This window comes from Zosterops lateralis (genome assembly GCF_965231275.1).
Source record: "Zosterops lateralis genome assembly, chromosome: 8".
Lineage (NCBI taxonomy): Eukaryota > Metazoa > Chordata > Aves > Passeriformes > Zosteropidae > Zosterops > Zosterops lateralis.
This window is the reverse complement of record NC_139768.1, coordinates 8,672,542-8,696,772: the sequence shown is the minus strand read 5'-3', so window position 1 is coordinate 8,696,772 and position 24,231 is coordinate 8,672,542. Positions and strand designations below refer to the sequence as shown.

Genomic DNA, 24,231 nt, shown 5'->3' with positions numbered 1-24,231 from the left:
AAGAGGGTTTCCCGCCGGGGTTTCCAGCGCTCCGCTGCCCTCTCGTGGCAGAACCGGCAGTGTCCAGGGAGGTCCGCAGGCCCGGCCGTGTCCCGGTCTCCAGGTGCCGGTGCAGCGGCGGAGGGGAGCGGGGCCAAACCACAGAATCCACCAGGCCGGACAAGTCCTCTGCGATCACCGAGCCCACCTGTGACCGAATACCACCCTGCCAGTTACACCATGGCACCAAGTGCCGCATCCATAAACACCTGCAGGGAGAGTTACGCCACCAGCTCCCCCGGCAGCCCGTTCCAAGAGGAACAGCGCGCCCAGGCCGCTCCTCCGCCGTGCCCGGAGCCTGCCAGGAGCCAAGATGGCCGGGCACGGGCCGAGGGGGAGGCGGAGCGGACGATCTCGCGAGAACAGGGCCGCCTCTCGCGCGGCCAGCGCAGCGCGCGGTTTTTGTTCTCGCGAGGCGGGCGGTGAGGGGCGCGCGCGGGAGCGGGAGCGGGGCAATGCCCGCCCGTCACTCCGGCAGCGGCGGCCGCGGGTAACAGTGAGTGACCGCCAGTGACCGCCAGTGACCGTGCGCTCCTTGCAGAACCGCTGGCAGCCGAGATGGGGGAACAGGCAGAAGCGGCGGTGATCACGCCGGCCATGCTGAAGGAAGAGGAGCAGCTGGAGGCGGCGGGGCTGGAGCAGGAGCGGCAGATGCTGGAGAAGGTGAGGGGCGGCTCGGGGGCGATCCCCGCGGGCGGCGGGCTCGGGCGGGGTGCCTGGAGGCCCGGGCCACGCAGCTCCTTGGGTTTCAAAACAAACAAACAAACAGACGTGAGGAGCTGATAAGGCCGTGCTGTGGGTGTATAAGCGCCTTTTGATCATCCGCCAAGTGCCCTCTTTTTTTTTTTTTTTAAAGGCTAGCGGTAAATTCTTGCATTTAGGGAGAAGCCTGCTGCATTTTATACGCATTGAAATTTGCAGAGGGAAGATTACATCTTTGCTTTTGTCTTTCTAAGCCTAAATATGCGGGTTATAATGCCTATAAAGTGACACGATTTCATAAACGGGTAGTAAGTTCTTATTCTTTTGAATTTCTGCCTGAAACGTTAAAGACACAACTTTTCTGGTTTTGTTTCTCAAGGTGTACATAACACATCTTTCCCTCCTCCTTGGTTAGAAAAGGGTTACCTCACCATCCAAATGGCCTGAGTAGAGTTCTGCAGGTCGTGTCCAGAAACAAGCCCGGTTATGTGTTTCTCTAATGGATACAGTTTATTAAGATTAAGTGGTGTAGCTGAGAAAGCCCAGCCAACAAGGGTCAGGTTTGTGCCGGTCACTGCCCTCCTGCCCTTCCCTGCACACAGTTGTGCTGGAGCTCCCTGTGAGCTGCTGCTGCCAGCAGTGAACATGTGCTCAGACTCAGAGGCGATGTTTGGTTTGGTGCTTTTGGTTTTCCTGTGTTACCGGAAATAAAAACTGCCTCGGGGAAATGGTGCCTCCCCACCGCAAGCGATGGAATCATTGCTGTGCTTCATTTCCCTCTTGCTGAGGATGTTTTCAGAATGTTGATATTAAACACTAACCAGTCTGTTTTGGAGTGAGAACATGAGAGCATGATGCTTGTAGACCTGTCCTGATCTCTTATATAGTATTCTGATAGCATGACAATTTGTATTGTGTTTCAGACATAAAGAAATAAAAGCTTGAAAGAACCTTTCTCCTAAAAGCTTTTTGAGAAATTGTGTTCTAAGGAATTATAGAATTGTTTGGGTTGGAAGAGACCTTAAAGATCTTACTCAAGGAACACTGTTACTCAGTATTATAGGGAAATTAGGTGAGGGAGTTTTTTCCCTATCTTAAGAATTGACACATCATTCTAAGGGCCTGAAAAATACCAGTCACTAAGGCCTGGAACTAATTTTGATTACTCTCTTTCCTTTCTCTAAGACAAGTTAGGATTTATAAAGGTTTGTTTTGATGATGCATTATTTTGTGATACCATAGTTAGAAAGGAATATCGATTTTCCCAGAAGCCTCATAATATTCTTTGTTGCAAACTGTAAGTGATGATGTAGCCTGTTGGAACTTCAGATATTCCTTGATTAGACTAGGAACTAAAAATTTGGAGGTAATACTTCTGGAAGGTAAGGAGGAAACCCTTGTAGAACAGGCTTTCTCATTGCACAGGAACTACTGAGAAAAAGACTTAAAATTATTTCTTTCACAATAATCACTTCTGTAATGATGCTGTAATGTGGATTTTATTCTCCATTTCTGGAGAATCCACAGGACTTACCTCTAGCAAGGATATAGATCCACTGTCCTCTGTGCTTTATCACCTTTTCCTTGTGAAATCGGGGGCCAGTCAGACCGAGGGGATTTTCTCCTGTAGTTACCACAGGCTCACTGAGGGGCAGCTCCTGTGTTTCTTCTGTTTGTCCCTTTGGCAAATCCTCTCCAGGTGGTTGTACAGTAGTTCAGCAAAGGAGTTTCCAGGAGGTTTTTTTGAAGGTTAATGATGAAATACCACTGTGCAAATATGTGTGAATGTAGAGTGGTGACAGAGTGGCAAGTTTTTGATCTTTTCAGTCAAAAAGGGAAAAAAACCCACTGTCATAAAGGTTGAAGGCTTGAGTCAAAAAACATAATGACGTTAGAGTTAAGGGCTGTTCATCTTTGAGTTTTCTTTTTTCTGCTTGAAATTTTTGAAGTTGGTCGAGGAAACAGTCTTTCATTCTGACCAAATAAGAATGCTGTGTTCACTGCAATAAAAAGTAAGCTATAGCAGTTTGCTGGAAAAGTAGGTTAGTTATAATTATATTCTTTCCTGGCATTGCCATCAAGAGTTGATCTTTCTGAGCTCAGGTACTTGTCATCTAAAGGTGAAATCCGGATGGGGGAGAGCAGAAGCAAAGAAAATCACGATAGTGTAATCTCCTCCCCCAGAGAAATTGTGGGGATAGATCTCCCTCACTTAAAAGAACAAGGTGATTGCCACCTGATTGGAATTACTTGGAGAAAAAGAGTTCTGAGTTCTGGGTGGATGGACATTCCCCACCTTTTCAGTGTCTCACAGTTTGTCCCATGATTCAGGAAATATCCCATTTCCCTGCCTATTAGTGTATTTAGTTTAGGAAGAGTCCCTTGTTTTTCTGTGTCTTAGCGAGCCCTTCCCCCTGTGTTTTTTTCTGAAGGCAATGACATAGATAAGCATCTTGTAAAGCTCTGCATCTTGTCTCTCTGGGTTTCTCTTGGAGATGCTAATTTAAAAATTATCACTCTACAGCTCCTGTAGGCAGGTTGGGGGAGGTGTCAATCTCTTCTTCCAGGTAACAAACAGTAAGACAAGGGGAAATGTGCTCAAGTAGTGCCAGGGGAGGTTTAGATGGGACATTGTTGGAAAATTGTCTTCACTAAAAGGGTGATTAAACACCGAGAATCTCTGCCTGGGGGAGGGTGGAAGCAGCACTCGAAAAGGAGCAGATGTTGCACTTCTGGGGCATCCTTGGTTTAGTGGTAACTTGACAGTGCTTGGTTAATGCTTGGACTCCATGATCTTGGGTCTTCTCCAAACAAATTATTCTGTGACTTGTTTGGTATCTCGGTTTTGCAGGCAGTGTTAGGTGAATGCAGAAGGATGAATGGTTTTTACTTTTTGAGGGTGTTTTGATCACAGTTTTAAAGAGTAATTTGCATACTTCTAAATGCATGGCCCTGAATAATTCAGCAGCAATTTGAAAAGCATGTGTGAATTTTGTAAGCAAAGTGAGCAGAAGTTACTGTTTGCATATTGGGAATTGATTTGAGCTCTGTAAAACTGTGACAGCTTTGTAGCTGTCTGTATATCTTGTTCTTCATGAGAAACCAATTTGGTGTAAATGTACATGAAAGGATATAATAATATTGGGGAAGCTGTACTGAAATTTGCCAGGTAAGGGTTTTTTGCTCACAAATTTTGGAGACTATGAAAAAATTGAGATTTCATTTTGCTCTAAATTTATGAATTGGAGTTGAGGCATCTTTGAGCCCTTGGTTGCCATGTGCTGCTATACTGGGGGTGTGTATGGTGCACATGCAAGTGAATGCAACCCTCAGTTACTTCCCTCTTACAGCACTTCATAGCTACATGTGAGTCCATACAGTACAAACCAGAGATGTGTGATGGCTGGAAGGAACAGTGTCTGTGTGTGAGACACGTCAGAGTTAATGCTTTTAACACAAGGAGCATTTTTTAAGTATAATCACAGTTGTGTCTGTAAATGCTTGACATCTCTTTTTGTTGTCCAGGCTCGAACTTCTTGGGACAGGGAATCAAGTGAAATGCGCTATAAGAGGCTTCAACATTTGCTTGAAAAAAGCAACATCTATTCCAAATTCTTGCTAACCAAAATGGAACAGCAGCAGCTAGAGGTAGGTGTGTTCTTGTATGCAGTGGGTATTCCTGCAGTGCTGTCAGTTTGGAGTTTTTTTCCATCCATCTGTTTGAAGTAAAAATGTTTTTAAGATTGCATTAGTAACATTAAAATCTACTGGAACCTACTGTACAGGAATGTTATGATGCTTTTCAAAGTGTTGAGAATTTGTTCTATAAATTAAAAGATGAATCAGACATGGAAGAACATGAATTATAGTTTAAAGGTGGCACTGATTCCTTGACAGTTCTCTTGGCCTGAGTACAAAGGAAGCAAAGTATTTCAAATAAAGTCTAAGGGAGCTAGAAAACAAGGAGAAGGATAGAAGGTGCAAAGAACTGACAGTTGGGAAGTGAAGTATCCTGTTTGTGTTACTAACTGAAAGCTGAGGATGAGATGTACCTTCAAGATGCTAACTTAGGCCTCCCCCAAACAAATCAGTAAATTACAGTGATCTGAGGCCATGCTGTTCCCAAACAAGAGCTTCCATGAAACAGTGTTACATGTCTTCTCCTTTTTAGTCCATAGGCTGCTGAGTTCATGTCTAGCTTTGTCTTGACTTTCTTCACTGTACCTTTATGGGAAAGCTTGCAAGATTTTATGCTTGAGAGAGAGGGAAAAGCAGGAAAAGATTAAGAACAGCAACGTTTTCTGAAAAGGGACACTGATAGACTGCAGGAACCTCCTCTCCAAAATACTTCTCTAGTTGAACTGTCAGCTCAAATTCATGGTTATTGTATTAGTAGAATGCATATTTCAGTACTAAATCTTGCACCATCTGATAAATATTAAGGTCTTTTACTCTTTGCTCAGGATCCTTTTGCTTCCAGCAAGTAAAAATAGATGGAATAAAAATGTTAAGTTCTTCTAGACATGAAAGCACTTCTTTGTTAAAAGCATTCTAGGCTGCATTGCTGTCTGTTCTGCAATGAGTATGCAGTATGTAGAAGTTGGATAAATGGAAACTTACTGCAGTAGATGTAATCCTCAGGAGTTTGCAATTGGGAATATTTTTGTTCAAGTTTTTCTAAATTACTGTATTTAAGTGTTTAAAGTATTTACTGACAAGCTATTTAGAGCAGTGACATTTTCTTATCCAAATTTTGCTTTGTTGTTTTAAACTACATCAGAACAAACTCACTGGGGTTGCAAAATCAAAGTCTATAGAGTACATGGAACTCAATATTAGCAGTGTAATTTTTCACTACTGTAGTGGATAGTGCTCTTGTAGGTGTAATGGAAAGATAAGAATTGCATGTGTGGTTTTTACTTTGTTTAGGAACAGAGGAGGAAAGAGAAGTTGGAAAAAAAGAGAGAGATGATGTTAAAATCGGCCAAGGTAAGATTAAGTAGCTACTTGATGCAACTTTCTAAGTAAAAGTGTGAGAAATTACAATGTTTGTTTTGATCAAGATAAGTAAAATAAGTAAGTTTGATTGTCCAGTGTTTGACTTGGAGGATCTAGCTAACGTACAATATTTATTTTAAGTGTAGTAAGACTGTTTGAAAGTGCTTAAAAATTGTATACCATGACAGTAATTTTTAGGGGATGTTTTTGACTAGTTATTACGAGTATTTTTGTTCTAGCAATGATTGCTTTGTTCAGCAAATTATTTAGTGAATAAGTAACAAGAAAAAATAAGCAGGATTTTTTTTGCTGTGTTTTTGAAAACTGCTTAATATTAGAAATGTTTCAAGAAGCTTTCAAAGGTAATGGTTAGAGTCTGATTACATCTTTTTATCTGTGTCATGATAGTTAAAGATGTATAAGGTGATGAACCTCTTCCTGTGGTTATTTTCTAGGGTCAAAACCCAGTCGATGGCAAAGAGGAGAAATCAGGTAATGTATTAGGCTTTGCCTTTTTTCAGTACTGGTGGGTTTGATTTCCTTAATGTTTGATGCATTGTATAACCTCAAATGTTATCTTACAGGTGCAAAAAAGAAGAGAGGAAGAGAAGATGGGACATACAACATATCAGAAATTATGTCCAAAGAGGTATGCCTTGGCTATAAATAGGTTGTCTGGATTTTTGTAGCACATCTTTTAGTGGGTGAGCCAATTTCCATGTCATCTATATTTTAGAGCACTCCATTCTCATACATTGCTACCAGATACTATCAGCCATCTGTAGTCTGCCTGTGAGTGAAGATCTATGTAACAAGCAGTGTTGTCACAGCTATAGAGGTTGGATACTCTTTTGTTTTTTTCCAGTCTTTAAGGAGGCAAGCCGTGAAGAGTCTACATTGCCAGTTGAATTTTCAGCTACCCTTTGTAACTGAAATGTATTACCTGGTGTGTGGTCTTGTTTTAGAGTCACTTGTATGATTAATGATGTTGTATGGAAAGCTTTTTAAAGTATATACAGATTGAAAGATGAATGAAGAGATTACATGAAGTAGAATTACAGTAGCCTTTAAGGTTGAAAAGCACATAAGCATGTTTTTTTTTCCTGTTTCTTTCCAGGAAATATTATCAGTGGCAAAAAAAAGTAAAGGGGAAAATCAGGTACGTTGACACATATTATTGCAGTTTAAGAGTACTAAGCCCAAAGGGAGGGAGGGCTTTTTATACTTTGTAGTGTATTTCTAAACTTTACCTGTCAATAAACATCTTTGTTATTTGTTGAGGTCCTGAATTGAAGTTTAGAAAGGTGATATAAATGAATGCACTTAAATGCTTATTTCAGAAATCCAAGGTTTCCTAAAAACTGAGTTTGAAGGTATTTATACCTTACAGGTTGCTAGTAGCTTCACAAATAAACGAAATAGGAATTTACTAAAAAATATTTGTGTTGGTCTTTAAGACCTTAAGACAGTAATTTTTAAACAGATAAATTTTATCTGTGGAGATAACAGGTCAGGTGTCTTTTTTACTTCTGTAGTTCAAGAGCTGCATGCAGCGTGTGAATTGCTTCCTAACATAGAACAGCTTACAGACAGGAAAGCCCTTCTGCTTACAGAAGGGAAATAGCTGCACTGAATGCCAGCCTCTGTGAGGAAGGTTTTAAGTCTGTTTGCTTTTATGTTATGCTTTTATAATTATAAAAATTATAAGCCAGGTAACTTCAGTAGCTGTCGCTGCCCTTGAATTCTAAAGGAGAAAAGAATCTATAAAGTCTACTCTTGAGTTGACAGTTAACTCAGAGGAAGTCTTTGTGTCAGAGACTGAATTACTTCACTGCACATTAAGGCTGGTGTAAATTGGGAAGAGGTGTAGCAGGCTTTGATGTGCATTCCACTTATCACATGTTCCTTGACCTTCCTTCTACAGGATGAGAGCTCCCCTGACAGCCTGCATCCGGAAGACCTGCAGAAAAATGGAGATTCGAATAGTGTCATTAAGGACAGATTGTGTCAAGCTGTACGACACAGTGCCAAGCAATTTCTCGATCCAGTGCGGAAATTTAATGGACAACCGGTGCCTTTTCAGCAGCCAAAGATTTTTACTGGTGGTGTAATGAGGTGGTACCAAGTGGAAGGCATGGAGTGGCTAAGGGTATGGATGCAATTGAATTTGATCAGAATTGCTGGTGATTGGAAAGAGGCATGGAGGGGCAGAGATATTAGACTGTGATCATAGTTGGTACAGGGAAGGTGAAAAGGAGAGAGTTGTTTATAATCTTTCATGGTGAAAGAATCTGGTGTTATGAAAAAGTTGTCAAACAGGAAATGAAACGTTTCAGTGTGGGAAGGATATTGGTGCTTCTAAGCCTTTCTTTAGACCTTCTGGCTGGTGTTTTCCATCTTCCCTTTTTCCATCTATTTTGTTGTTCAACTCAACCTCTCATTACAGAGAGTTTTTGAAAGCACAAGGGCTGTAGATCCTACTGAGGGACAGTCTTATTTTTCTCTCCCAAGGGCTTCAATACCTAGCCCAAAGGTATTCAAAGGCCTGTTACCTATGCAGGCTTGGCCCAGATGAGTTTTCATTTTTTGTATCTTGTAGTCTTAACTTGTAATATTAACACAATGTGTTAAAAATGTTGTGTTTTGAAATAAAAAACTATAGGAACTTGCTATCAAAATTACCCACATACATTTTCAACTTCTACTTGTTTCAGCATGCAAGCCAAATTAAAAAATTGCTAAGAGTCAAAACTATTTTTAATTCTGCTACTGATCTAATATTTTTCTTAATTTTTTTTCTTTCTGTTTTTCCTCCCTACATGCATACACCGTCTGTTTCAACAGGCTTAGACTCACCCCTCAAGTGAGTGCCACTAAACTTGCTCACTCACTTCTGTTATTGGAAAGTGCCTAGTAAAGATAGGCCTCTTCTGGAGGGAAAACCAGCTTCCTTAGCTGGGTCCTCGGTTATAATAACCTTTTCATGTACCTTTATTGAATAGTAGAGAGTGGCCAAAGAGCACTTCTGTGTATTTCTGTTCTTTTATGAGAAGTTACTCTGTTACTTGTCAGAGTACGTAGCGTCTGCACAAAGAACTTTGGCTGGAGCAGGTGGCTGTGTTGGCCAGGAAGTGCATCTTTTTCTTGTGGTGAGGTAGCTCCAGGAGCTCCATGCCTACAGAAGCTCCTTGAATACCACTGAAGTGTTGGCACAGTCATTTGGTCTTTTGGAAGGCAGAGCTAAGTGAAATTTTGGAGCTGGGATAAGTAAAACCTTTGGTAATGCAAGCTGTACTTGCAGTTGAAGTGCCTTCTGATGCAACACTAAATTAGATACTTTGTTTTGATACTGTTCTGGTTTTTGTGCCCTAGTCAGGCACTTGGCTAGGAATGCATACATCTACGTGAGAATATCCATCATTTACAAGATGCTTGTATTTATTCTTATGATAGAGAGAATCGTCTTCATCTGTAATAAAAAATGGGCCTCGTAGAGAGTTTCCACAGGTGTTGCATTCCTAAAGATCTTTGTTTTTCCGTGTGTGTGTTGATTAGTTTGCATTTACCTCTTTCTTCTTTCTTTTTCTTTTTTTTTTTTTTTTTTCTTTTTTTTTTCTTTTTTTTTTTTCTTTTTTTTTTTTTTCCAGATGCTTTGGGAAAATGGTATTAATGGCATTTTAGCTGATGAGATGGGGCTGGGGAAGACAATCCAGTGCATTGCAACGATAGCACTAATGGTGGAGCGAGGGGTCCCTGGTCCATTCTTAGTCTGTGGTCCTTTGTCTACTCTTCCAAATTGGATGTCTGAATTTAAGAGATTTACTCCAGAGGTAAAAGCAATGAAGACTTTTCTTCTTCTTCCTTAGGTTTAAAAGCACAAATTGTTTAATTTCTCTTCTAATTATTTGCCTTGAAACTTTTTCTATATACGAGATCATATTAATTGTAGTTGTTTACGTGGTTACTACAAATGGTGCCATGACTTGCTATGTATTTACAGCCTTCTTGTAAGAAATCCCAGTATTTCTACGGTCTTTCTTAAAATAGGCATCATAGTCCTGACTTATAACCTATTTTTTACAGATTCCACTAATGCTCTATCATGGAGCTCAGCAGGAGCGTCGAAAACTGGTTCGTAAAATTCACGGAAGACAAGGATCACTGCAGATCTATCCTGTGGTCATCACTTCCTTTGAAATAGCAATGCGAGACAGAAATGCCCTGCAGGTATCCAAGTTCTCCTAGCCCCAGGACTGTGTTGTGCCTCAGTACTTAGAGCAGTGCTTTTGAACACAGTGAAAAAATCCCTTGTGATGCCTGTACAATACATTTCATGCTGTAGCATTGTACATTGGCATTCTCTTCTGTTTCCTTGGTAGTAGTAGCTCTGTAATTTAATGCCTAAGTTCTTCAAACAAAACGTTTTTCTAAAAGCAGATAGTTACAGCATACCTGCTCTTTTTTGTTACCTTCCTGTAGGTAATGGTTGAGGATGTTTAGAGTAAAAATTATATTTAGTGTATAAATATTGTGGTTAGCATCACAGTAGTTGTTTCAGCAAGATGAGCTTCTTGTGGTAGTTTTGTTTTAACCATGTAAAGTTAGATGGTTTTCTAAAAGGCAGTCACCATGAAGCAGATATGTGGCATTACCTTTTTGGGCTCAGCTCTATTAGTGTGGCAAAGTGAAAAACAATAAATAGAACCTTTGTAACAGGCAGTATCAAACAGTCTTATTAGTGCTCTTTAATTAATATGCCACCTGTTTTGATGGAATAAAGCTAAAATTTACTGAAATACCCTTTATTTTCATAGAGCTGCAACTGGAAATACCTGATAGTAGATGAAGGTCACCGGATTAAAAATATGAACTGCCGCCTTATCAGAGAATTGAAGCGATTTAACACAGACAATAAACTCCTGCTGACTGGCACTCCCCTGCAAAACAACTTGGCAGAGCTGTGGTCATTGCTTAACTTCCTTTTGCCAGATGTGTTTGATGATTTGAAAAGGTAGGTTGCAATCTGATGGTGGAAACTTTGTTTGTTCTGTTTGAGTATTATTATGAGTCATTAATAATTAAACTTATGTGAAGAGCTGTTCTATGGCATGATTGTAATTCAGTATGATTATTTGGTGGCAAAGGCTTTGAAATGTATCTTGCTTCCCACATAGTTTTTTTCAGGAAGGAAGGAATTAATTTTCATTTTCCTGGGTAGTGGAAGCTGAGCTGTGAGCATTTGCAGTGAAAGATGTTGGTTTTATCACAAATGCCTGGTGCTGCTTTGAGATTCTCAAAGGTGCTGGATGAAGCTATGTGAGGCTGGCAGGCACAGAACCCACAGATCCTTTTCTGCAGCAGTAGGGGATCAGGTGGAAGAGCATTGCCAAAACAGTGTTTAGACTAATTTTTGGAAAAAGCTATAGCCTAGATGGAGTATAATAGATGATAATGAATATCCCAACTAGTACAACTATTTTTACAAATCACATAAAACCTCAAGCTTCTGAATTGACATGTATATTTCAGAAATTCCTCTGGTGCTACTTCTATTCATGAAGGATGTGAGTGCTTTATTTTTTTTTTAATCATAGGATAAGAGAAGAAAATATATTAAAATAATGAATAGCTATGAAGTAAGCTAATTTTTTCCCTTGCTTTGTTTTTATAGCTTTGAATCCTGGTTTGATATTACCAGCATTACAGAAACTGCTGAAGATATTATTGCTAAAGAAAGGGAACAAAACATCTTGCATATGCTGCATCAGGTTTTCATTTATCCTTCATTTTGTATTTTTTATGATATAGTTGTAACATTGACCATTCATGTCATGGAGTGTGTCAAAATCTTGGTTATGATGCTGAATTCTGGTCTGAGGTTTTCATTGTGGCATTTCTGGACTTAGACTTGGGGGGTGTTTTTTTCAATCTTTACAGCACTTACAAATGCTAAAGGAATAGTTTCTGTCTTTGATAGTCACTCATTTTTATTCTTGGAACTGAATTAAGTTTAGTCAAACTTAGTTGCAGTTACAGACTTCCATTCACCAAGAGATTTAATCAGTGTATTTATTTTGTTCAAAGATAACTTTGAGGGAGCTTATGTAACTTAGATGTTGAGCAGAATACCTTTTGACAAACCAGATATATAATATTTCTGTCTCCAAATTTACACTTAAAGCTCTTTTTTAAGAGAGTGTATGGAAGTAAATGCTTACAGACCTATCATTTTTCCATTATAAGCTGAAGGTGAGGGATCTAAACTGTATCTTCTGTGTGTAATTGTTGATGACAATTTATTTATTTTAGTCAAGGGTTTTGGGAGTTTTCAGAAAACCTTGATTTAAGAAATATAACAAACAAACAGTTTTGTAATAAGATTACTTTCAGTTACTGGAATTTGTGAGAAAGGCCTGTAATGTATTTACTACTGCACCCCTACTAAGCACTTCAGAATTTTTAGAAGTGTTTCAACACATGTTAGTACCAGCATGGGCATGAAAATGTTGAGTAGGCATACATACTAAAAATCTAAATATATGTGGAAATTAACTCTCTTGCTTTAAATTGGCAAAACAGCAATACTTCAGTAGGCCTGCTTCTCTGTTGTCTTGTTTTTTGTTTTTTTAAACTAGCTGTGTTGACAGCTTTGAGTAATTGTAGCACGTGCTCACCATTTCAGATTCTGACACCTTTCTTACTGAGAAGGCTGAAATCGGATGTTGCCCTTGAGGTTCCTCCTAAACGAGAAGTTGTGGTGTACGCACCCCTGGCAAAGAAGCAGGAAACTTTCTATACTGCCATTGTCAACCGCACCATTAGGAAACTGCTTGGAAATAATGAGGTATCAACTGATACAGGTGTTAGAAATGTGCTTGCTTTTAATAGTTTGGATGCAAAACCATATTGGCACTGTTTCATTACAGTTGTAACTAAACCTGCTTTTATTCTTACATTTTTAGTCTGATCTATTTGTTGTCTATTTCAGCAGCAGTTACTGTGATAGGCCTTTGGCACAGAACTAAAACAATATAAGTGTAAATATGTTCTTGACTGCTTGTAGCTTGGGAGGGGGAAGAGCACTGTTTTCATAGAATTGACAGTTTTGGCTTAAAGTCAGTAAAATATGAATGTAGCTTTTTAAAATCAAACAGAAGCTTTTAAAATCTACAGACCTTTACAATTTAACTGCATATTCTACATAGCCAAAATTTAGGCTGCTGAGTCTAAATAAGTGTTACATGATGCACATCACTGAGGCCTCTTTTCAGTTTTGAGAATTCTCGTATCAGCACAGGCCTTTGACCCTGAAGCTGGCTGCTGTTGATGGCAGTGTTCTCATTTCCCACAGGAAGAAGTGGTTGAGTTGAGCTCCACAGGCCGACCAAAACGCCGTAGTCGGAAAGTGGTTGATTATTGTGAAGAGCATAATGATTCGCCTGATGACTTGGAAAAATTAATCAGCAAAATGCAAGAGGAAGTAGAACAAGAGAGGTGCCTGTCTTGAAAGACTTTTTTTTTCCTGTACTGTCTGTCTCCCTCTTAATTTACTTCCAGAGCTTTGCTTACTGAAATTGATCAGGAAGAGTGGCATTTAGTTATTCACTATCCTTGTAGCTTTATAGTTGGTTTATTTGATTTTACATGGTATTCACTGAGCCACGATAGCAATGATTATTGTACCATCACTCACTGGCTTATTAGAGCTACAGTTAACTTCAGGACTCAGTTGTGGTTTAACCCCAGGCAGCAGCCAAGCACCACACAGCTGCTTGCTCACAGCTCCATCAGTGGGGCTGGGGAGAGAATCAGAAGGGTAAAAGCTGGAAAACATGTGGTTTGAGATAAAGGCAGTTTAATAGGGAAGGCAAAAGCTGCACATGAAAGCAAAGCACAAGAAGGAATTAAATCACTGCTTTCCATGGGCAGGCAGGTGTTCAGCCATCCGCAGCACCTCATTATGTATAACAGTTGCTTGGAAAGACAAACAGTCACTCTAAATGTCCTCCACTTCTTTCTGTTGGTGGCTCTAAATTGGTTGAAAGTCCCTTGGGCATAAGCAAAGTCTTCAGGTTGAAAAGTGTTTATTTTGCTAGATTTTTATTCTAGCCCAGTGTAGCCTGTAAGAACAGACAGTTAAATCTATGTTTGTCTTAGAATTGCGGTGTGCATGGATCCTTTAAGTTGGACACAGTACTTACACTTAGAAGAGCTAAATAGCTGTATTCATTGTCATTCCTGCAATGTGGCCAAATTGGGAGAGGCAGAGAGCTGATTCTGGCACACAGGTATTGCTCCCCAGGAAATCTGACCATGTAATCTGGTGAGGGCTTGCTTCTGTTCCCTTTTCTGCTGGGTGACTTGCACAAGTCAAATTCTGCTTCTAATTACTACTGACTGCTCTTTTATATTTTACATCAATAATGGCAAACAGTTATGCCTTTGTTGCCAAGTATGGCACTCTAAGAAGTTTTGTCTGGTAATAGCTTTACAGACTATAAGGGATTTTGAGGACATGTCACAGCATGTGACTCCATTGCTTGATTTTGTTCTAGGGCTTTTTTTCTTACTAATATTTGTAGCATAATAACAGGACACTTTCAGTACTAATAAGATGTATCTTTTCAAGGCCAGTGGTAGAAGTGGGCATTCCCATGGATTCCGAGGTGAACCTTAAACTGCAGAACATTATGATGTTATTGAGGAAGTGTTGTAATCACCCCTACCTCATTGAGTATCCTTTGGATCCTGCGACACAGCAATTCAAGGTACACATTTTAAAAGCATTAAAGAAAATTTATTCCAGGCATTAAAAAGCAATAGACTGGGAGCTGATGGCAATAAAGAATGACCTTTTCAATGTGTTTTGGCATACGCCTCCTATTGAATTCCAGCAGTATACTGAATCATTATTTGAAACTTCCTGCAGCAGCAGTTGCAGGGATCTGTTCAGCTGCTGTGCCCATTCAGCCTTTGCACAGTGGTGCCGTGGTATTCTTCATTGTGACAGTGCTCTTCCCCTTGTGGAGAGTTATTCATTCAAAGAGTTGCAGGCTTCCATTGGCTCCAGGTGCTTTAGGGGCTGCCTCAAGATCTCCTCACTAGGGTTATTTTTCAAAACAAATGGTAACCTTGGTGAACTGTTCATGAAGTAAATTGTACATGCTGCAGGAGGTGCAGTGGTAACATTTAAGAGTGAGTTGTTGAAAAACTGAACCAAGTACAAGAGGAGTCTGCTCAGAGACTACAGCATCCTTCCTCAAAATCAAAAATATCCAAGTTATATCACAAAGACCAGCTGGTAGTTTACACAAAGCAGTTGGAAATACCGGAAAGTATGAAATAATTTTGAATTGAAAGAATCTTGAAGAACTGGAAGTTTATTCCACATTCTAAATGTAGATTTGTAGGTTTGTGTAGTCATTTTTCCTATTTGGTGAGTGATAACAGAGCCTTCTGTACTCCAGAGTTGCTGTTGAAGCGTATCAGTGTAAAGTCAGTGCAGAAAAAGCAGATTCCCTGGTCAGGGAAGTGAGGGAAAATTAGTGTGTAGAAAATAGAGACTGTTTGACAGCTGACACCACCCACAGGAGTTGGTACTTGCTCAGGACAATGTATTCATAATTACCAATTACAGGTGGCTGCTGCATGTTTCTGACCTTAGAAGTTTCTATATCCCTGCCCTTAGCCCATGGCAAAAATTAGATCAAAGCTCTCTTGAAAAGGGGTTTAAGGCAGCAGTGTGAAAACTTGCTGTGAACTTCTACCACTTGGCTGATGTGTAATAACTTGTTCAGTGGTGCCTCTCTGTGTCCAGTAGGTGGAAGCCTTGTGCCTTAATTACAGGCTGGGAAAGGAACAGCATTGCTATTCCATGGGGAAAAATTAACAACATGAGGGCTTCTCCTTCCAGAAATGGGGTGAAAAGTAATTAGTTTTAAAAAATCATTATTTGGGCATATAAAATGTGGGATTCAATTTAGTTTCATTATGCTTTAAGTGATTCAGTGTTGTTTGCTAAAATTAACATTATTTCTAGTATTATGGCTTTTAGTTAAGAAAATGGTGCACACTTGTTTCAGCGAGATTTCAGATAGCTTTTGTTGATGCTTTTGAGTTGGTGAAGCCATTGGTCTTCTTCTCTCCTAATACATGATCCCCTCTTCCCTGTTCCAAGGTTGATGAAGATCTAGTAAAGAATTCAGGCAAGTTTCTACTCTTGGACCGAATGCTTCCAGAACTTAAAAAGAGAGGACATAAGGTAAAGCTGAAGATTATTGGAGGGATGAGATACAGTCATCTCCTTATGAACAAAAAGTGTTATTAAGGAATCTTTCTGGTTTTGTAGGTCTTGTTGTTCTCACAGATGACTATGATGCTTGACATTTTGATGGATTACTGTTACCTGAGAGACTTCAAATTCAGTCGATTGGATGGCTCTATGTCCTACTCAGAGAGAGAAGAAAATGTGAGTAGATGGACATGCCCTGTGAGCACATCAGCAAATTCTGGTTTTGCTGTGACACTGGGATATGATTTTGCACAGCACTTTGCCTTTAATAGGCAAAACACCTCTATGCTGAAAGCTGTCTTCTGCCTCAGTATTTGAAGCTCAGAAATACTGAAGCAGTAAAGTGTGCTGCTAACCATTACCTTGAGGTATGCCTAAAATGCAGTATGTCTTAAAACTTCAGACATGTTGTGTTGTATTTTCTGTGTTCATCTTTTTAAACAAGTCTCTCAAAATGTTTGGTCCATCTACTTTTTTTAATAGATGAAATCTCTTCCAGATGCGTCAATTTAATACTGACCCTGACGTCTTCCTGTTCTTAGTGAGTACAAGAGCTGGAGGCCTGGGCATTAACTTAACCACAGCAGACACAGTTATCATATATGACAGCGACTGGGTATGTTGACAGATTGTAAACCTAGTGATATGTGTCAAAAATGCTTTCTCTTTCTGCTTTTGATAATCATTTACTAACCCATTATGGTATAGATAATTTCTATAACTTTAGTGAGGTGTTATCTGAACGTAATAGTAGCATGTGCAAACATTTTGCATGTGAAATAATACAGCCTCATTTGAAAAGTCCTGGGTTACTGCATACAACATTACAGTAGTTTCTGAGTTTGCCCGAGTTACCAAAAACAGGAGGGTTTTTTTCTGCTGTCAATACATTTCCTTCTTTTTATTACTTAAATTTGAGTGTAGCTGGACCTTTTACAGGTTCTCTGTTTACAACAGCTGCCATGTTAGTACCAGCTCTGTGAATTTCCTCTGTGACTTGCCACATGTTTCAGCTAGCTAGGATTCTGCTGCTCCTTTAAGTCTGGAGACTGGGAAGAAGAAAGGTATCGAAGGAAACAACTGAGGACCTCTGCATCTCCACTTTATTTTAGTAGACAATGCTGCTGTTTTCAGCTTTAGAAATGGCCGAAAACTTTAAAAATACTTTTTCTTAGCCTCCAACAGAGAAACCCAACACAAACCTACAACTAAAATTATAATCAAATCTGTCATATTAACCATGTTCATGTGTAGAAAACTGCAGCACATGGTGCAGAAGCAGTCCAGGCTGGTTGGGTTTCTATGCCTGTGCAGCTATACCAGCAGAGCTTGCCATGGATAAGCTTAAGAGTTAAGAGAGGTAGAGTTCTGTTATACCATATATCTTTTGCTCAATTAAAAATATTGCATATGTAATGTGCCTTTTAAAAAAAATATGATGGCATAACCAAATTGTTACTGATTTCTTTCTTTCTCTGCTCAGAACCCCCAGTCAGACCTGCAGGCCCAAGACAGGTGTCACAGAATTGGTCAGACAAAGCCAGTAGTTGTTTATCGTCTTGTGACAGCAAATACTATTGACCAGAAGATTGTGGAGAGAGCTGCTGCCAAGAGGAAGCTGGAGAAGCTGATTATCCATAAAAGTTAGTATCTTTCTCTTAGGACTTCATGTCAACATGTGTTGCTTCTTTAAATCTCAAACCAACAGATTTCACTATCCTGTTTGCCTCTGTCCATTGTGTTGTTATAACCACAGAAGTCCAGTCCTGTTTGAACAACTGGCCAGTGATAAATAGAACAATAGTCCTTGGGTTTATGTACAGAACAATGGTGATTCTTGTGGTGTTCTTGTTTATGTGGCTTGTCATACTCAAAAGTCTTTGAAATGTGGTTGCTTTGAAGTTCCCCTTTTGGGGATGAGTTTTTCTCGTCCTATATGAGTTTTAGAGATCCTATAGGAATCCTGCTTTCCTTCTGTAGTTTGTTCTGTTTGTGACATTCAGACTCTAGCTCCTTATATATAGCAATTTCCAAACATTAAGCTCACTTGAAGAATTGCAATTCTTGTAACTTGGCTTCTAAACAAACTAACTAGTTTTATATTAAACTTCAGAGGAAGTTAAAAACTTCTCATCATTCTTGTGTTCTCATATTGAGGAGGAAAAAAGCCTTTTCATGAGGGTATAAAGGGGCAAAAAGGCCACACACCTCTGCACAGTCAAGCCTAAGCTGTGGTTTTCCTCTGGTTCCAGGTGATGTTAGCTAATCTTTGATAATTACTTTATCCTAGTATTAGCCTTTCTCTTAGCAATCTTTTTGCACTGCTGTCTTGGTGTGACTGCCAGGGCTGCCTCTTTATAGGCACGTAATTGACTAGTATACTTTCTTGGTTTGGTTTGGTTTTTTTCATGATTTGATAAGGGTCCAAACGGAAGTTAAAACCCAAGCAGCAAGATGAGCACAGAATGGCTCTAATAAATGACTGCCATGTACTAAGGCAGCACTGGAGAGTGGGACTACTTGTACTGGAAGGAGGTTAGGTGTCAGTGCCTGCAGTTCAACATTTATCTTGGCATTTAGTGGTGTATCACATTTAAATCTTGCAGCTTAAGTAGGGGTGTCACTTCAGAAACCTTTGGATTCATTTTGTAAATGTAAAGCTGATGTTATGGATCCTGTTATTGTGAATATCTAAAAAGTGTTGCAACTTTGGAGAAGTAAATGAGGAAGGAATATCACAAAACTAACCCTGTAGGGTATATACAGTACAAATACTGGAGCTTTAGAACTGGAATTTGTTACAAAACAGTGATTTTTTTTTTCTTTCTATCTTGTGCTTCTGTTACATTGAAGAAAGTTGCTTAGGAAGCTGTATTTTTCTTCTGTCACTATTATGGCGACTTGAGACCTGCACAGCACTAATTTAATACCACGTGGTTTGTGAAACTCTGAAAGCTAAGAGGGAGAGACAGCATCAGTAATAATGCATGAAAGGACCTGGAGCATGTGTGTCACTGCTGTAGATTTCACTGGGGGAGAGAATCCTATAGCTCAGACCACTCTGGAACTTGAATCTGATTTGCACTTCACAGGTCAGCTCAGAGTTCTTGAAGGGAGATGGGAAAGGAGGTAGGGAGGATTTCTGAAACCAGGATACCAGAAGGAAGATCAGTGTGATGAAAGGAATCAGTGAAGACACATTAATAAAATGAGTATATATGTTGATAAAAACTGAGGAAACTTGGCACAGAACTGCAAGTCTTGTCAGTCTCCTTGAAATGTGTAAAACTGAGCTTGACTTCATCCATGCTCAGCTTTGGTAATAATTTTGTGTATTGTTTTTTACAGTTGGACTGACATCCAGATTTGCTGTAAATAAGTGCTAGCATAGTCTCAAAAAAGCAGCCTGTGTCAGGGGTACTGTTTTGTCATCTATTTCATTAAACTGAGGCTGTTCTCTCTGCAAACCACATCTTTCACATATTTCCTGTCTTGTGGTTAATACTACTTACTTTGTTTTAACCAGCTTACAATACAAAGGGAACAAACTTCAGCATCCACCATCTAACTTTATTTACAATGTTTTTACTGTAAGTAGAACAAAAGACTTTTCTGCTCTATGTGTGTGCATGTGGACACGTTGAATTGGTGTTTCAGTCAGTTCTGCATACTACATACATATACATTATAGAAAGTGAAAGGCCTGCATGCAAACCTTCATACATCTCTGAGTGTGTCTCTGTTAGTGTAAGGTGTGTTTATCTGAGGGCTAAAACAATGAAGCCTAGCATTAGTTTTGATATTCAACAGTAATTTGTTTCAGTCTTTGTATGCTTTCTTAATATTTATTCTTTCTACAGATCAGTTTAAAGGTGGAAAATCTGGTCTGGCACAGTCGAAAAGCTGCCTGGACCCTCAGGAATTAATAGAATTACTGAAGTCCAGAGACTATGAGAGGTATGCAGATTTTGTATTTTCTTGGACCATGAGTTTGTAACTTGTAACCTTGCAAGCAGCTGTCAAGAGCTCTCTTGTCTCATGGAGTGGTCTGTGGATCTTCATAGAGGAAAGAATGTCCCAGGGATTCTGCTACATGGGAAAACTGATTTCTGTGCAATACTAACATGCTTTTATCTGTATTGAGAGATTATTTCTTCTTTAACAGGGAGGTTAAAGGATCTAAAGAAAAAGTAATCAGTGATAAAGATCTAGAGTTACTTTTGGATAGAAGTGATCTTATTGGTAAGTCTGAGTTTTCATATTTTCTTTATTCTGTTCAACAGTAAATTCATATTTTGTAAGAGCCTTTGTATGTAGAAAGCTGCCATAGCTTCATTTCCCTACAGCTGTGTTGCTCATTTGACAAAGGACCCTTTGGTCCCTTTGTTGACATTTTCAATATGGTTTGCTGTAGAAGAAATAACAGAACTTAGACAAAAGTATTGCAGAAAACCACATTCAGGCATGCTGTACCCTGAGCATACTGTGAATTACAAGCATAGATTAGGAGGTGTTCTGCAAAGCAGCTTTCAAGGAGAGTTGCTGTAATTGATCAAAATAGACATTATTCTCAGGGAAGATTTATTCCAGCAAACTTACAAAAGTACTTTGATACTGTCATAAATTCAAAATAAATTTATCTAACATTGTCTAACATTTCTGGAGGAAAGAAGTCAAGTCTAATATTTGGAGAAAAGAAATCAAGCTTTTCAGAGTTCCCATGGCTTGTCAGTGGATCAGCTATTTAGCAAAAAACCCCAACCAAACCACAACTCTTTTGAGGTTGTCTGCAAATTCTAGTGCTTGATCAGGCCAAGATATTATTGAAAAAAACCTTTAACTTTCCTGAGAGGAAAAATTCTTGTCTAGTTCATAGATCTAGAATGCTTTTATATGATTAGTAGATTTAGTATGCCTTGTTTCCCTCAGCATGTTCACCAGAACAGGACTCCAAGCATAGATACAGGAACAAAACTCCAGTCATTACAGAATTTAGAAGTAAAAATTTTAGCCTTAAATAAGTATTCTGTGTGTAGTTTGTGTAAAATGAATTTGCCTTAGGAAACTTTGGCTACATTTTAGATAATTTAGGGAAAAAGAATTAAGGCATTGTTCTGTAAAACTGCTTATTCCAGTTAACTGACTGATAATGTGGAAAATTATTCTTGATGAATGGATAATAAGGTCTATATCTTTACAAGTACAGATGGTGAAACAATTGGATTTCTCTTTCCAAATTGAAGAAGGTGCTGTTTATCTTGTGTTATTAGTGTGCAACATATTTATTGTGGTTGCTTTTTTACTTTGCTATGCCAATCAAAATTAATATAATAAAGTTGTCAAAAATGTTAATACAAAGATACTAGTCTGGCATCATATACTGAATATTTGCTCTAGCTAACTGCAGTTAGTGCTTTAGAAAGCTCAATGCCAGCTTCCACACTGGTAAGGCATAATTACTAAATTTATATAAATATAATACTTTTCATTAGCTTAATATTCACTGGAAGGACAACAAAGTGATTGCAATTGCCAGAAAAACAAGTTTGCAGGTATTTGAATTTTTTGGAAAGAATATTACTTATCAGAGCTGTAACTTTGTTTCTCCTGGTAATTTCACTAAAAAGGCTTTCTGGGTATTTTTTTTCAGGAAAATGAGACTAGTTCAGACACTTTTTAGAACTGCTTTTCTCCATTCACATTTAGCCAGAGATGCTGGATTTTTTTTTTTCTAAAAGCATATAGCTGAAAAATATTTTAACACAAACTTCTAGTAGCCAACTGGTTAGAAAAATGGTTTTGTCAACTTGTTTTCCAAATCTGTTTTCTACTACACCTGTTATTGTTGACCTTTGTTTTAATCTTAGATCAAATGAAGACCACTGAAAAAACGAAAAAGGAAAAAATGGGTGTCTTCAAAGTCCTAGAAGAGTCATCAGAGTCCAATGCAGAATGTGTGTTTTAATATGCAAATGTGGCCTCTAAGTAGTCTTTCAGATCTTCCAGAGATGTCACTTACGCTTACTGGTCCTTGATGCTGACTTTCCTTAAGCCTTGTTCAAATCCCTTGTGTTCTTCCAGTGGATTTTAACATGTTCTAGAGTATAAGGCAGGTGATAGTTGTAGCTTTAGTAGGCTTTTCATAAAGAAGAAAATGAGCATGTTTCACATTTGCAGCTAGTTCTTGTGCTCAGTGGTATAAGCTGGCAAATTTGTTTAAAAAAATCTTCCTGTGGAAGTCCTGAACCCCTGTTTTTTGGTTGTTTTTTTTAAATATGGTGTCAATTATAGTTTTATTTGGAAGGGAGAGAACGTGCGCCTTTGTTAAAGCCATTTGTGTAGCTTCTGTTTTTAACTTCTGCAAATTATTTTGGTTAAATAAATATCTGGTTTGTTCTAAAAATGTGGATTTTGGCTTCTTAAACAGGCGAAGCTGATCTTGTGTCCATTAGTTCACACTTTCCTACTCATTTAGCACATTAGCCAATGTCATGCATTTAAAGAAAAACAAACTAATCCCACACAACAGCAGAAAAACACCCACACACACAAACCATCCAAAAAACAAAACAAACAGCAACCAAAAAGCAATGAGCCTAAAATAGCCTAAATCTTTCTGGTGCAGACATTACTGTAGTATTGGCTGCTGGTCAGCGCTGGTTTGTGGAAATGTCTTTTAGGTGTCGTTCAAAAGCTGCAGTCGTGGAATTGCAGCTGGACCTGTCACAGTTGCAGGTGTGCCCATTAACATGGTATAGATAACACAGAAAAAAACCCTCTACCAACTCAGACTTCAGAAACCGGTTTTCATTGACTTTATGATCATTATTACTTAATAGGCCTGATATAGAGGGGAATCTTATGAAAGCAAGAAATGTTTATGCTTACCTCTAAGGGAACAGATAAATCTGTTAATGAGTAAGCTGGCTTTGACCTTTACCTGGTGAAAGCCCTGTTTTGTTGGTAATTGCTGAAGACAAAACTTTCTAATTTTTCTGTTCAGTTACTTATTAGTCTGAGTAATACAAAGTCCAGCATCTGCTGTCTCCACATGTTACATTTACACTGCTAGTCTCTGTGCATCCTTTAATTAGAGTGAAGATCTACTACATGATCTAAGAATAAATGATCGTGCTGGTTTTGGCTGAAGTAGAATTAGTTTTGTTCACAGTGGCTGGTAGGGGGCTGTGTTTTGGATTGGTGCTGAGCACAGGGTTGATAATACAGAGATGTTTTTGTTACTGCTGAGTAGGGCTGACACAGAGCCCAGGCTTTTTTGCCATGCCATTGAGGAGTCTGGGAGTACATGCGAGGAGACACAGCTGTGACAGATGACCTGAACTGGCCAAAGGGATATTCCAGGCCAGATAACATCATGGTCAGTATGTGAAGGCAGGGATGGAAGGAGGAAGGGGAGATGTTTGGAGTGACACTGTTTGTCTTCCAAAGTAACCATTGTACAGAATGGGGCTCTGCTCTCCTGGAGAGGCTGAACACCTGCCTGCCCATGGGAAGCAGCGAATTAATTCCTTGTTTTGCTTTGCTTGTGTGTGTGTGGCTTTTACTTTTCCTATTAAACTGTCTGTATCTCAGCCTAATCTTGTTAAAGACTTACTAAGTGACAGCTGCTCCCACACAGCCTACAAAACTTTTGAAGACTGATCTACCCTGCTTAACCTGAAATATGGTGCAAAGTCAAGGTAATTGGTGTTAAAAATGACAGATAGTGCTGTGCTGCCCACCTTTGTGAGACAGTCCCTCTGACAGCATGCTCACCCACTCAAACTGCCCAACATGCTTCACATAGGACCTTTTTTATGTGTTCTTAGAGTATATATAAATTCTAAAGCAGGCAGCTCAGTGTGGTTGCAAGGCATGAGTGACCCCATTTAACATATTTTGTTATTTTTGACAGACTGCAGATGCCAACTATTTAACTCCTGAGGAATCTGGAAAGTCAGACTACAGTGAACACTGCAGTTGTCAAATATTTTGCCCTTCATCATAAAAGATACATTCCTTTTCTCAGCCAGCCACAGCAGAGTGTGATCAAAGTCCTTAAGTAACAAATGTGAACTTCCTCGTGTAACCCATTCCCACGTAATAAATGGGATCAACTCTGGTATCCACCTTAGAAACCTCCACAAACCTTTTGTAGTCCCCGACTCCTGTGTCAAGCCCCTTGCAGTTGGTTTTCCCAG

At 39.2% G+C, this 24,231-nt stretch overlaps 1 protein-coding gene across 1 annotated transcript; it reads left to right on the top strand.

Annotated features, from left to right (window-relative positions):
* The first annotated feature begins 449 nt into the window (after positions 1 to 449).
* HELLS (helicase, lymphoid specific) lies at positions 450 to 22,651 on the top strand. The gene is made up of 21 exons (XM_083866309.1): positions 450 to 702; positions 4,267 to 4,389; positions 5,671 to 5,730; positions 6,195 to 6,231; positions 6,324 to 6,388; positions 6,857 to 6,898; positions 7,664 to 7,888; positions 9,387 to 9,569; positions 9,823 to 9,966; positions 10,554 to 10,750; positions 11,411 to 11,507; positions 12,422 to 12,583; positions 13,091 to 13,233; positions 14,369 to 14,507; positions 15,917 to 16,000; positions 16,088 to 16,207; positions 16,530 to 16,646; positions 17,514 to 17,673; positions 19,891 to 19,987; positions 20,196 to 20,272; positions 21,898 to 22,651. Exons 1-21 carry the CDS (start codon positions 598 to 600, stop codon positions 21,993 to 21,995), a joined length of 2,475 nt encoding a protein of 824 aa, XP_083722435.1. The 5' UTR covers positions 450 to 597; the 3' UTR covers positions 21,996 to 22,651.
* The last annotated feature ends 1,580 nt before the right edge of the window (positions 22,652 to 24,231 follow it).